This window comes from Ips typographus, linkage group LG3 (assembly GCF_016097725.1).
Source record: "Ips typographus isolate SLU linkage group LG3, UJ_Ityp_2.0, whole genome shotgun sequence".
Lineage (NCBI taxonomy): Eukaryota > Metazoa > Arthropoda > Insecta > Coleoptera > Curculionidae > Ips > Ips typographus.
This window is the reverse complement of record NC_138424.1, coordinates 16,941,184-16,955,938: the sequence shown is the minus strand read 5'-3', so window position 1 is coordinate 16,955,938 and position 14,755 is coordinate 16,941,184. Positions and strand designations below refer to the sequence as shown.

Sequence of the window (14,755 nt, the reverse complement as noted above, 5' to 3'; positions counted from 1 at the left end):
CGAGTGGAACTGGAACGAGTGCATACAGTGGAAGCGGCCCAATCGTTCTTTACCAACGAGGAAGTGGGCATCGAAGGGGATTTTCACCCGTTTCTGGTCGGCTACCATCAAGACGAGGACTACACGTTGTTTCTGTTAGCTTTGAACAACGTCGATAGGATTTATTGGATTATGGACATCAGGAGAGGTAAGAGACCGTGAACGTTAAAAAGAGGAAGGAACAATTTGATTTTAGTGTGTGCCTACAATCGAAACATCCGAAGTTATTATCATCCGGGCCCTTGGAACGGGTGCAGATGGTACTGTTGCCGGGAAACGATCAAACCCAGTCCCATCATGCCGTGCGGCTGCACTCCCGGCACCCCCTCCGTCAAACAGAAGGACAGTCAACCGGGGGTGGTTAGAACCAAAGTGGTAGTCGCCCTCTACAATTACAAAGCCATTGAATGTGGAAATTTAAGCCTTGAAAAGAACATGGAATATGAGGTGATGGATGATAGTCAACAACACTGGTGGAAAGCTCGAGACGCTAAAGGGTAAGTCTTCTTGTGTCAGTTAGTTTTTTCCAAAATTTTGCATTAATGTATGTATGCACACGCTGACCTTTTCGTTTGGAATTTACAAATAGAAATTGTAAATTATTATCACCGGTGCTGCATTAGTAATTATCATTGTGTGTTGTACCGTTATAACACCTTAATCATATTAATGCGACCGGTTACAATCGCTAGACTAACTGTAGTCGCTGAAATATTATAATAATTGCACATTTCAGCAATGTGGGCTTCATCCCCAGCAACTATGTGAAAGAGAAAGAATTGCTCGGATTGCAGCAATACGAGTGAGTTATCCGTTTACAGTTCAGTCACAGTCACAGTACAATCAGCGTCAAAAATTAATATTTGAAATTTCAGTTGGTACGTGAATGACATGTCCAGGCAACGGTCCGAATCGTTACTCAAACACGAAGACAAGGAAGGTTGTTTTGTTGTACGGAATTCGTCCACTAAAGGATTGTACACCTTGTCATTCTACACCAAAATGTAAGTTGATTTTTAAATTGTCAAACGTCCGTAAAATGTTATTGAACACTGAAACACCGTTGACGTTTAGTTAGCCGTTTTAGAGTTACTATTGTTTTGATTCAAAAGAGACGCCATAGCCATATAGCAAATCTAAAATCGCCACAAGGTGTCAAAATATACAGTCCAACTCTGTACGCTACTCTGTACTACATAAATGAATTATGTTTTTCTGTTCATATCATTAATAAGCAAGGAATTGATTCGAAACTTACACACCTGGGTATACTAGGGTGTTTTAGTTAAAAACTAACATCCGCCTAACTGTAAAACGGTAATTTTTGAATTATAAACATACTTTTGGTTGGTCTTAGCTCACCTTGTATAAGCCTTAAAGAGTATTATTATTTAGTTCTGAAATACAGTGTTTTTAAGAATTGGTAGTATAAATATTGTGTTTATTTTATGTGAAAACAAATTAATTTGCCTAGTTCAGATATACCAAATGAAATTGGGTAGAATACGTAGATAATGTAGTAGTTTTCTAGTAATCTTCTGATTGCGTACTTTTACAGTTCTCTACCACACGTCAAACACTACCATATCAAAAAGAACTCAAAGGGTGAGTTTTTCCTCACCACATCGGAAAAACATTGTTACAACTCGATCTCGGAGCTGATCAACTACCACAAGCACAACAGCGGCGGTTTGGGTTCCCGGCTAAAAACCAGCCCTTGTTACAGGCCTGCGCCGGCTACTGCCGGTCTAAGTCATGGTAGTTGCCTAGTAGTGCCCCTTAAGCAGGTTTTACACCAACAGTTTTAATTCAAAGAAATTGGAAACATTTATTTTATCAAATTTTATGCTTCAAATAAATCACGAACTTCTTGGAGCATAAAGTGATTTGATTTTACACTTATCAAACTGTTATGTCAAAGTTGTCAATGAAAACAGTTTGACCAACCCAACCAACCAAGTGAATTTAGTGTTTAGGCGGTAATAGTTACAGATTATTTGTTTTTCTGGTATTTTTGATATTTTTATTTTGAAATTTCATAATCATCCTGAATACTGTGTTTATGTATTGAATTTTGCAGCTTTCACTCTCACTTTTTCGTTTTTGTCTGTTGGCAGTTGGCATTACGCTAAACGGCAAGTTTTTTTTTTATTTGAAGGTAAATTTGACATTCAATTTTGTTTTGATATAATTCGTCATTGAAGCAGCTTTATGAATTTCTTTGACATCAAAGCGCGGTGTAAAACCTGCTTTAGAACGATCAAAATAACCTTAAAGATTTTTAGACAAATGGGAAATCGATCGTAGCGAGCTGATGTTGTTGGAGGAGCTCGGTTCGGGTCATTTCGGGGTGGTGCGCAGGGGAAAATTGCGCGGGACAATTGACGTTGCCGTTAAAATGATGAAGGAGGGCACCATGTCTGAGGACGACTTTATTGAAGAAGCTAAAGTCATGACGTAACAGCTTTTTAGTGGTGTTTTTTTTTTCTTATTTAATTTTGAACTGTTTACCAGAAAACTGCAGCATGCTAACGTAGTCCAACTGTACGGGGTGTGCAGCAAAAACCGACCAATTTTCATTGTGATTGAGTACATGCGTCATGGGTCTTTGTTGAACTACTTGCGCAGACACGAACAATCTTTGTCGACCAATCAGGGCCTGCTATTGGACATGTGCATACAGGTTTGCAAGGGCATGGCCTACTTGGAACGGCACAACTATATTCATCGTGACTTAGCTGCAAAGAACTGTCTAGTTGGCACTGACAATATTGTTAAAGTAGCTGATTTTGGATTGGCTAGGTAATATCACAGTACACCAAATGTCAAGAATTTTAAAAACAAAACGATATTTCAGGTACGTTTTGGATGGTCAATACACGTCATCGGGAGGTTCAAAATCGGACGTTTGGGCCTACGGCGATCTGATGTGGGAGGTGTTTACGTGCGGTAAAACGCCGTACGGCCGAATGAAAAACTCTGAAGTAGTGGAACGAGTTCAAAAAGGAATCATTTTGGACAAACCTAAAGCCTGTTTCAAGGAGGTTTATGATGTATGTTTAGCCAATTTTTTTTGAATAATAGTAACAGTATTTGTGTGGTTAGGTAATGAAAAAGTGTTGGTCTCCGCTACCGGAAAACCAACCCTCATTTCGCTCTCTCAAAGATACACTAGAATGTGTCGCAAGGCATCTTGGTCGATTGACTGGCGCGACTCGTGTGTGAAACCGTCACGCGGGGTACTTTGCCCATTTCTGCGGGCGAAGCCTCGTGCAGCTGGGTTCCGTAGTGTATGTAGGTTAGTCCGTTAGTTTTTTATTAGAGAAAACAATGAAAATTAGTTTATGTGGCAACACTGTACGTTAAATGTCAACAAGTAGTAGTCTAAAAACAAGTAATAAAAATTATGTAGCCGGTCTATTCACTCTTTGTATTTTGCACTTTTACCATATATAATTAAACAGTTAAAATTCCCAAAGTGTTTTATTAAGTCTACAAGAGCTACTCTGCAAAATTTTTTAATCCGGGCAGAAAACCATTAAAGACAATAAATCCTAAATCGCTTTATCTTTCGGTAATATCAAACGGGGGGAGTAGTAGACAAGGAAATTTGAGGTTTTTTTGACAGATTTGTGATCCTAAACCTTGAAAAAAAAAGTGCCAATAATCCTCGTTTGCTTGGATTTGTAATGTAAATAATCAAATTTACTAGTTTTGATTCGTGACGTTGGTGTGATATAGATTGCTACTTACTCGATTTAATTGTAGGCGTGGATTTGATACTGATTTTACCATTTTTTTTTTGTTTTTTAATTTGACGCAACACTCGTGTATTACCGTGTAGTTTTGACGTGAGCGGGACTCTCTTTTTTACCTTTTTATAACCAGCTCGGTTTTTATATAGATTTTACTTGTACATTTCTTTTACCAATTATTTGAATACAAACCTATTGTATTGATTGCTTGTCGTTTCATTACAAGCATTGTTTTACTCTTAGTTTATCAGTCACAACCCAATAACACCCTCCAGTTTCCTGTCTTCTCCTACTTTAGTAAAAATAAAACAAACCATGCAGACTATTATTATTATTTCAATTTTCCAGTGGCGCATTATAGCTATTATTATGCGATTTATAATAGTCGTGGATATTGTTGCAATGTCCGAGACGGTGTTAAATCGCTAATAATCGACTTACATTCAAAACTTTATCATATCATTGGCAACGGCGATGCCAACACAAAATCAACAAAATTGTATGTCATTGAATTTTTGTTGTCCGCATTAAAATCATGCAAAATTTAGATATTCCTGATAATATATTGGCTGCAGCCAACACTATAAGGTTGAACTTGCTTCCGGAAAAATCGAGTCCAGTATGAGAAAGAATATGAACAGTTTTGTGTGAGGCGAAACCAAGTACAAGTTCAAGGTGCAGAAGAAACGGTGTTGCTAGCATATTTTGCAAAACTCGCTGCAGAATATTCTGCTTCGTCCTTATGGCCAAAATATCTTCGTTTTATCAAGAAGAAAAACATCGAATATAGAGCAAAAAAATCAAAGGTATTTACAAGAGAACAAATCAACGAATTTGTACGTTCTGCTCCAGACAAGGAGTTTTTGATGTGTTTTAGTAAAAATTGTGTCATCTTGACCCTATTTCGAGAACGGATTAACCGATTTCAGTTTTTTAAACGGTGATGAATCGGGGTTTTTAAGGGTTTTAAAATAATGTGCTACAAGCTAGGGATGCCATTTAAAAATTTTAAGTGGGGACACCTCTAGGGGCAAGGGGGCGAAATCTAAAATACAAAGTCCACTATAGTTTTAAACTTCCCCCTCGATATCTAAGTTGACGTGTTTTTTTGGTCCCAAGTAATTTTGCTTGCTGAAAAAGGTAGTGAGGGTGAGAAGTTTTGAAATGATGGCACTGTATATACCAGGTGTCCAAGAGCACCCTGGACATAGGAGATTAACATGGGAAAACGGTTTTGATTTTTTAGCGCCTGTACGGTTGATTTGATTGAAAAATCGTATTAATGAAAGTTGTAGTACCTATCACGGACTAGTTTTCTGTATTTTTTTCAGATCTCTAACTTGAGCCCTTTCGTCGTAAAACACGAACAAAAATGAGAAAATTTAAACTTTTGGCCTGCACTGTATAGGCGGTTGTGGAAATTGGCGGTTGTTGGAATTTACTTTAAATCCCTGGGAGATTTAAAGTAAATTCTTCCAAATTAAACAATGATTTTATTGAAATTTTATTGTGTAAGGACGAAAAAGGATAATTAACATAAACATAACTTAAATCTAGTTCTTATTATTATATATATTTACATTTATATTGACTTTGGTGCAGTTTGCAAGGCTAACGAAGGGTGGACAATTGGAAGCAACATTTTTAGTAGTAAACATATTCTGCACATACGTAGCAGTCGCCGTTGCCGTTGTCTCATTTTCTGAAATTGATCTTCCTATGGTTGATGCTGATGCCATATCAACATCGGAGAAGACATTGGTGAATATTTAATCGGCAACATTCTTCTTTTGATACAATGAATTTTCAACATAACCTTCAGCAACAGAACTGCTTTTCCAGCCACCATGTCTTTTCAACACATCTATGGTTGATCCAGAGTCGGCAAGTAAAGAAGCTGATGATGTGCGAAAACAATGCCCAGTATATAGGTTTGCGTTTGGTAGTCTCAATTAGCCAGCAATTCTCCTTGGTAGCTGTCCAAATGTATTTTTTTCCTATGGGCTGAGTCATGCATTTCCCATTTTTGTAAGACACAAAAAATTGTGTATGCTTTGTAGGTGGCCTTAGACCAATATACTTTCTCACTAATTCCACTACATTCGTAGAGTTTTCGCCAGACGTTTTTATCACAAACAAGCGATCCTTTCCTGATTTTGTACCCTGTAGATTTACCAGAAAAAAGCTTTTATGATCCGAGACATCGTTGCAGTCTAGCTGGCAGAGCTCCTTTCCTCGACATGCTCCAGCGACTCCCATAATCAGCACCACCTGCAACAAAATTGTCTCCTGTCAGTACATTTTGTAGTTTTGTAGACAAAAATAATCAATGGTGTTATTTTTAGTAGTACTATCAGGAAAATATTCAAAGTAAAGAAAATAATCTTACCTTTTGGGCTAGATATTGTTCATCTGGAGCATTTTGAAGAAAATCCCTTATATGGTCGAAATCCAATGTCTTGGACTTCTTCGGCTTATAATGGTCATTCTGTCTCTTTAGAAATGCCTGGAGTTTACTGTATTTGCTGATGTCGACGTTTGCTTCAGATATTATCGTGGCTGTGATCATGGAATATTGGCTCCATAAAGAAGATGCCTTGAGCTTCTTAGACTTCTGCAGGAAGTAAGCCAGGAGCACCTACCTTTTCATCCGTAAAATTCTCTGCATTCTGTTCATCGCACCATTTTTGGTAAACAAGAAACTGTTTTTTGTAAGCCTCGCGAGATTTTTCTGGAAGAAGGCTAGCGATGGCCTCTTATTGGGCGGCCTCTTCAATGTTCATTTTCAAAAAATACGATTTTTCTGGACTCACTCATTTGTTTTGTGCCATAGCAACACTTCCAGGGCACAATAAATTTTAAGTGAATCCACCATGCCAACAACAATCAATAACAACTATCAGTAATACGAGAGTACCGTTGTAACCACTGTTAGTTTTGTAATTTTTTTTATTTTTAATTTCTTGCATTCTAAAGTGCATAAAATAGTATATAAACCTCGTGACTAAAGTGTCTTTTAATCCCTTAGAGAACCACTTTAGTCCCTAGGTTTATAATATACTATTAATAACTAAATGACAGTTAAAACTAATTGACAAAATGGTTGGTTTATCAACTTAGTGAATCCGAATAAAACCTTCAACTTAATTCCCAAAAGTCAAAAGTAGCACTTTAAACAATACCTTTTACATGCACAAAATATTACAATAACAAATCTGTACTTACATTTGTTAAACAATTATGAGGGCAGCTTTCTGGAGGGTTTGGCACTCGCGATTTATTATAGTTCAAGATATGGTTTACTATTTAATTAATTTGTAAACCCGGTGCGGGTTGCAGAATTCAGGACGACTACATTCTGTGGCGTGAGCGGAGTCTTCTGGCTAGGTACTGCCTTCTCCGACGTGGTGCACAGCAAAACTGGATTGATTGGAATGAACTGAACTGAACCCCTCTCTAGGGTACAACTTCCTTTTTATAGCATTCCAGACACTGGTTCCACCAATCAAAACTCCCATACCTGGCTCAAGTAATAAATTTGATTTATTATCCTTCCTGACAATATCGATCGCGCTTGGGGGACAACCACACGCCAGTGTTGCCAACCGTTTCACGTTCTTCGCCGCTACCGGCTATTCAATATTCCGCTACATTTGCCAAAACTCCGATACAACAAAAAAAAAAGTAGCCTAAGCGCGATTAAATGGTATTTTATTTGAGAATTAGTTTTATTTGTTCAGTTTAACTTCAATTCGTAGTTTAAATAGTAAAATTTTTTGGTAAAACTGCAGATTTACGTTTAACTGTATACATACAGTATACATACCACTGCTTTATTTTTACTGTCTGAATATATTTAAATTTCCGCTACTTAAGCTACAATATGTTAATTCCGCCGCTACGCCGCTACAGTAGCGGAATTCCGCTACGGTTGGCAACACTGCCACACGCAACCTAAATCTCATCCGACTCAAAATGCCTGCCGGAGTCCCGGAGTGTGACGTCAGTCGCTACAGAAGGAAACTGTAAATTGATCTGTTTGTCGACAATATTGCAGCAAAAAAAAACTGTAAACTATTACAGTTTTCTTCTATCATTATTCCACTCTAACTTGATAAAGAATGGAAGTTCATTCACACGTTCCATAGACTTATAATACAAGTATAGACCCCGCGAGTCATTCATAAATCGTCTTATTGTTTATGGACAACATCTACTTAGAAAGAAGCGGGCGCGCGGCGTGAGAGACGTAAAAATATGGCCACCAGAGACAGTACACGTGTTTGTTGGTTGTTCAGGTGGGGGCAATGTTTACGCGGAACGCGTTTTAGTCTACCAGTGGCGTACCGTTTTTTTGGTTTAAATGGATTAATTTATATAATTAACCATATCAATTAAAAATTTAAATATCATAGTTTTCCTATTCAAAATTTTGATTCTGCATTCTATACTATGTTATTTTGGACTTTTTATACTGGGTTAACTGAAAACGGCTAAATACTTTCTTTTACACAGGATAGGTATCTACTCCAAAAAAAATGAAACATGTAAAACATACTTTTAAATTATTTTACTCTCTGTTATCTATTGCCAAATCTAGTGCTTATAAACTATATACATTTAAAATAATAGCAACTTATAATTATAGGGCTCTTAATACTAGGTTTTCGAAGTTTTTCTATGTTTATTAATTTATAAAATAAGATTTAAATAAATTCTTTTATAGACTTGAGTACCCATGCCACCTGGGCTATAATTCTTGAAAGCAGGGAACAAGTTTCTGAATAAAGTATTGATAGGATGTGATAGATCAGGTTGACAATGACTGGTGACATTCGGAATCATAATGTGAAAGAAGTTTGTCATTGTCCACTAGTTCAGTCACACATTGTATTAACAGTTCACTTGAAAATCCTTTACATTTCAAGAATTATCCACATATTGTAATACAACTATAAAAGTTGTAATGAAAATGAGCAATATAATGTAAATATAAACTAAAGACAAAATTAACTTATTATTATTGAACCTTACAATCTAACGAGCTGCTTAGGCCTGGTTGTACAATAGTAGTTTAAATGGGTTTAACCTAGGGAATAAGCTAAGAGTATAAGTGTTGAGATATGATCAGTTGAAGCTACTGGTGTTTAAATAAAATGGTCTTCGTCAAGATACTTCTAACTCGATTTTTTTTAATAACATCCATTTTTTTAGCAGTTTCGTGATGGATTCTTATGGTAAAATATTTCCTTAGCACTAATTTGATAAGCCAAAATGCATGGCTTTCTACAGGATCATCGTCAAACAAATGATCGTTAAATTTGTCCAAAATTGTTGAAGGCAATAACTCAAATGCATTTTTAATTAATACGACAATTAGATTATTTGTCTTTTTAAAAATACCTTCTGTTTTGCAATAAAACCTGAAATATTTTTCTGCCACTCTGCAAATTTCAATTACTTGCTCAGAGGCCCTTACTAACTTACCGTACTGTTTCCTTTGTTGAAGCATGGAATTAACTGTTTCACCTTCAAGAAATGTCAGACATTTTGAGCAAGTTACACAGTTGCGCAATATTTTTACTACAAAGCCGGCAATATAAGCAACTACATCAGCTGTGTATAAAGTTAAATTCCATGCTCCAGCCGACAGTTGATTTTTATCAATAGAATTGATGAGAGTTTTTTCAAAAACTATGCTGGACGGATCTTGTAACAAATTGAGGCCATTTTCATTTTGGGTCAGTCTTTGACCACTGCCACATGATAAAATGGTAAGATTGTCCCTGATTCCGACGTTACCTGTTTCAGGTCCAGTGATTTGCGTATAAACTAACAAACGTTTATACGCAGCCTGAAACTGTCTGGCAGTGGGATTATTATTAAATCCCCCCTTCGCTCTAATACTTCCAAAAAAAAGTTCAAGATGGTCTTGGGAAAGTTTGTTTGTCAATAAATATTTTAAAATTTTTTTTTCTAATATGTAATCACGGTAAAAGTGTTTTAAGCTATTGAGGGCAATTAAAAAACCTATAAATCCAGTTTTTCGTGATGACTTAATAATAAGCATGTTCGCGTTTGTAACTTTTAAACCTAATATATATTCGATCATTTCCTCAATAAAAGTTAAAATGTTTTCAGCAGTCGCCGGAGAAAATGGTTTTTTAAAGTTATATTTGGCAAATCTGTTTCTAGAGTTAAAGATATCAAATAAATCGTTAAATTTCTGTACAAACGTTGCCGTTGGGCCTGCATTTTGGAAGTTCTCATCTTTCAGGTCACATTCTAAATATATTAGTGCATCAGCTACACTTTTACTGAAGGTTTGTGTGGCTAACTTTACCTTCATCTTTTCCTTATCCCAGTTTAAGTGTCTAAGCCTAAGTTTATTTCCCAAATGCAGGCCTTCAAGCTGTTGCTTATTCACGAGCTTAATTAAAAAGTTCCATTCGATCAGATCTCCATTAGGATCTTGTATAGATAACAAAGATCCTAATGCATTCCGAACCAATTTTATCATGTGACTTGGGTCTGGAAAAATATAAATGTTTTCATTTGTAATTGGATGCGGAAAATATGGTTTTAAATTTTTGACATCTTTGAAGTTACCCCCTAAATTTGTGGCCATTGAAAAATTAACTGGTGCGCCGTCAAAAGTTAAAGATGTGACCTTGATCTCTGCTTCATGCACAAATTCCAAGCATTTGTTAACCAACCGAGCTTTTTCAGGTGCACTTAATCCATCCAGAAGGAAATATCCCACTGGAATTTTCCAGCAGTCATTTAGTGCCACAAGCATAAAAACCAGAACTTCTTTGGCCTCAGGAATCTGATCTGAGTCAATTCCCGTATTTAAGTCCACATAGCCACAGAATTTTTGTCCATCCCATTCCACTTGTTGTCGTATTGACATTTCGTCAAGGACCAAATTACATACCAAAGTTTTATTCTTCTTGGAAGCTTCTTTTTGCTTTATTTTTAAAGCCTCTAAAGCCTCCTTAGTGAAACCTGGGGATCCATCCACTGCAGAGTACCATTTACTTAAGGTATTTAGATGAGGCAATTTCCTATTAAATGTATCCCTAACAAAGTTATATCCTCGGGGAGAATAGAACGCCAATGTTAGGGCGAATGATCTTAAAGTTGCATCATATTTCTGAGTGGTAGATCCATTTAAAATTCTTTCTAAGAGATGGGAGGCTGATCCAGACAATGAAGCCTAAAATAAATTATTGTGTAAAAATCATAGAGTATAAAACAAAGTACTTGTATTATAAGTCTATGGTAAAAATAGATCATAAAAAACTTAAGACAACATACTTGTAACATATTTTCGCTGGATTCTTTTATAAAGTTCTTCTCTTTTAGATATTTTAATAAGCTGTTGGACGATCGAATTCTATTCCTTAAATAGCACACAGTTGACTGAAGACTTTTAATTTTTCTTCGTTGGCTACCAAGTGCTTTCTTTATGATATAGAAGTTTTTTTTTGCTTTTCGGGGAGTTCCAAAATCTTCACTCGAAAGATCACCAGCATATCGTTTTTTTCTAAAAAAAAAACATAATAAACTAAACAAATTTTCCACTCAACTCAACTCAACCACAAACCTCTTTTTTTGAAGATCTTCTCTTGATCTCTTCTGAAATCCATCAACGTCAGATCGGTCGTTTTTCGTCGAGGGCGCAAATTAAAAACTAATTATTCCAATATGGCGCCATAAAAAAAACTTTCAGACCAATTCCCAAAGTAATTAAAAGAAATCCGGAGTTATAAAAGTGTTCGTTTCTTTTTGTCCGGCTTGTTTTCGGGACAATTATTCTAATGCGAATTTGCGAAAAGAAAGTTCCATGAGGGGCAGCAATATCGCTCCGGATTTAAGTTGACAATTAAACAAAAGAACTGAAGTTAACTGATTTTTTCTGCTTTTGGTTAGTATCGATTTTTGGGCCTAATAACAAAAGCTCCCCGAAAATCGTTTAATTTCTTGTTAGGATAATTATTCGGAATCTTGGGACAAAAAAAATTTCTACGATTACTTTTTGGAACTTTCCACTTTCCAATTAGTTTCGAATTTACTTTAGAACTTTTCGGTTACCGTTATTTGACTAACTCCGATTTAATTCTGGTTTTAGCCGCAACTTTGCAAACGCCAGTATTAAGAAGTTAGTTCTGAATTAATTTGTTAGCATTGAATTATTTACGATCTTGATTTTTCTCAAACTTTTAACTGGCATCTGGGGCTCATCTAACTGTTCACCAACTTCTGATGCTGTCAATGTCTCAGGCGATGAGCTTGGTGGAATTGGTACCAATTTATGTTGCTCATTGACATCTCTACCATCACTGTTAAAATTAAAATCGTTAAAACAGCCAATTAAAAAAATCATGAAAAAACTTTACCTTCTTGATGGCCCAGGAATTTCATCAAAATCATGGCTTTTAGCTTGGGGAATATCTATAACTTCATCTCCCAGTTTTATTCTAAAAGTATTAAAAAAAATTAACTTCTAAACAACTATAATAAGTAATTAACTTACCGCTTTCTAACAGGGCTTCCTTCTACTGACACAGATTGTAAGAAAACATTATCCCCCTGCAAATAAGCTTCTTCTGAGTTTATAATGTTCATTTTGGGTTGTTGACCCAAAGCAACAGAGGTAGTAGCCTCACTAATAATCGATGAAGTTGAGCTAAACAATTACATTTTTTTAAAAAACAACAGATGATAAATTACCTATCAGGAAAAACAAACAAATTTAGGATGAGATAACAATGAAATACCTGCTGTAAATGTTTAGAATGTGCCCATTATGACAAATAAAAAAGCAAATTTCACATTCAAAACATTAACAATAGGTATTTCATTGCTGTGTTCATTGCTAGGAAATCCTATTTGACATGCACTCCAGCCATAAAGTATTTATACATTTTAAAATGATATACTATTACCTTGAACTACTAAATTCACCACTTGCTGATTCAAATGCAGAGTGAATTGGTAATGGAACAGCACCAGTTTTTAAAATTTTCCGTCCATCTGAGCCAACCACAAAATCATTTGATTCAAAATGTTTTGAACATATCTCAGCACGGTTTGGAACTGGGTTATCAGAATTTAATCCCAATAAAGACATCCAGATACTACATATATTTGCATCCTTTGGAAATCTAAAAAATAATGGTTACAATATAAATTGTTGCGTTTTTTTCCACTATTAACCATATTTTTGATGGCCAATCAAATTTTATTTTTTGTTGTGTTTGTGCCAGACTAGAACTAGAGATTAGACTCTATTATTGACCTAGTCAACAATGACCATTAAGGTAGAGAAAACTAATTTCTCAAGTTACTAATGGGTCAATAATAGTATGTTTATCATGTTAGTAGTGGAAAAAATGTTTTGCAAAAGATTTTGCCATCCATAACTCTAACTACTAAAAGTACATCTTTTTTACATGCAATGTGAAAGTTTACCAAAAACATGCCAAGAACACATAAGAGCAAAAGGATTTTTTGCATGGGTTGCATACAACATTTTTTTTATCAAATCGACTTGTTTGATGACAAAAGCACAACAAATATAGTACATACAGTGACAAAAAGAGGAACTTTTTGCACTAAAAAACAATGAAAAAAGTGCACTTGGAAGTTTGCGGGAACATAAATCATGAGGTGCACCAGCAGCAGCAGCTATACATTTTGTGTAAATCATTGCAAAGAAAATAACATCACATAAATTCAATAGTTTTACTGAACATTTCATTTTAGTTCTGCTGATTATGCTTCCCCTGTTATCCCCACGCTACGCCAATGGACAACCACATGTTTTTAGGTTAGATATATACTCACCGGTGAAATGATAAATTTGCACCCTTTTCTTGGTAATCACAAGTTTTACAAATAAAACACTGCCGCACCATGATTTGTATTTAGTCACAAAAGTCCGTAAATCACTTCAAAAACACAAGATAACACACTCCGAACGACAAAACATCAGAATCACAAAACAAAATGGCTAGAAACAGTTATGAATGGAGGAATAGTGGAGTTGTAAAACGAGCATTACGCGATGTTGCCAACTCAACGCTTTCTATACATATTAGTAATGTTTAAAGACATTTATTTGGCGAATTTTACTGTAATCAATAGCAACAATAATTGTTACAATACTTTTTTTATTTAAATATCGATTTAAACGTAATTGAAACATACACCCACGCATAAACTTTGATACTGGCTGTATACAACTGACAACACCGCATTTTGGCTTTGTTTATCTTGCCAATAACCAAACTTGTAAATAAAGGCCTCTATACTTTGTTTTATACTCTATGACACGTTCATTCATAATCTGATTCGAAAATCATGAATGGAGGTGAAGCTCATTGATAGAATGGGGCTTGCAAGTATGCAATAATATTTTAGCCTATTTCGCCTTGGTTTTGTCACAGACTTTTGGCAATGTATGAGGAAATGTGAAATATGCATGTGCTGTGCATTTGGTGTGATTAAGTGCGTTAATTAAATAATAACAGAATACTTCCAATTGTGGTTTGGCTCATTCTAACTCATAGAATTTCATTTCTTCATCCATGAGAGTTGAAAACATATTGTAGAAAATTCTCCAGAGACATTATAGTCTTTCTTACCAACCTACACCAGATCAATGTAATAATTTCAACTTGATTTTTCTCTTTATATTCAAGCATTTGCCCTTGATTTATATGGCTTTATTTTCATTACTCATATATCTTTCATAAAATCATTATATTAGGCTATGAAGGCTTTCACGGCCGGTCAAAACTGAAATATGAAAGTTATCCGGGCTTATAAGCCGCCAATGGACCACGGGTTATAATTAAAAAATAATTTTTTAATTTTAAATTAAATAATTTTTAAAATAAAAAAAAAATTATTTATTTTTTTTTTTTTTTTAAATGTGACTTGAAAATTTTTTA

General features: G+C 35.4%; 3 protein-coding genes across 4 annotated transcripts in view; 1 reads left to right on the top strand and 2 right to left on the bottom strand.

The window, feature by feature from the left end:
• Positions 1-978, bottom strand: part of LOC145725779 (phosphatidylethanolamine-binding protein homolog F40A3.3-like) — a 276,881-nt gene extending 275,903 nt beyond the window's left edge. The window contains exon 1 of the mRNA XM_081974632.1: positions 975-978. The gene's annotated coding sequence lies outside the window, so the exon portion shown is untranslated. The remainder of the gene's footprint in view (positions 1-974) is intronic.
• LOC145725777 (tyrosine-protein kinase Btk-like) lies at positions 51-3,998 on the top strand. Its single transcript, XM_081974626.1, is given in 10 exon segments — positions 51-187; positions 236-536; positions 776-841; positions 915-1,043; positions 1,598-1,797; positions 2,325-2,496; positions 2,554-2,841; positions 2,897-3,092; positions 3,145-3,212; positions 3,214-3,998. Coding segments are annotated over 10 exon segments (1,467 nt in total). The 5' UTR covers positions 51-171; the 3' UTR covers positions 3,245-3,998.
• Positions 3,999-8,351: 4,353 nt separating this feature from the next.
• On the bottom strand, positions 8,352-14,596 carry LOC145725780 (uncharacterized). 2 transcript variants are annotated; one of them, XM_081974633.1, is made up of 7 exons: positions 13,647-14,596; positions 12,746-12,964; positions 12,334-12,486; positions 12,197-12,277; positions 11,404-12,139; positions 11,115-11,343; positions 8,352-11,013 (listed from the first exon to the last, which is right to left on the bottom strand). In XM_081974633.1, the coding sequence occupies exons 1-5, from the start codon at positions 13,715-13,717 to the stop codon at positions 11,971-11,973; spliced, it is 693 nt and encodes a 230-aa protein (XP_081830759.1). In that variant the 5' UTR covers positions 13,718-14,596; the 3' UTR covers positions 8,352-11,013; positions 11,115-11,343; positions 11,404-11,970. The 2 variants fall into 2 exon arrangements, with proteins under 2 accessions (XP_081830759.1, XP_081830760.1); XM_081974634.1 differs by having other exon boundaries at positions 11,404-12,130.
• Between the last annotated feature and the right edge of the window lie 159 nt (positions 14,597-14,755).

Excerpts from the sequence above, each read along its gene's own strand:
- LOC145725780 (XM_081974633.1), bottom strand. The coding sequence starts at position 13,717 with ATGGTGCGGCAGTGTTTTATTTGTAAAACTTGTGATTACCAAGAAAAG. Across the intron at positions 12,487-12,745 it reads GGTGAATTTAGTAGTTCAAG|CTCAACTTCATCGATTATTA; the intron begins GTAATAGTATAT and ends GTAATTGTTTAG. Across the intron at positions 12,140-12,196 it reads ATTCCTGGGCCATCAAGAAG|TGATGGTAGAGATGTCAATG; the intron begins GTAAAGTTTTTT and ends TAATTTTAACAG.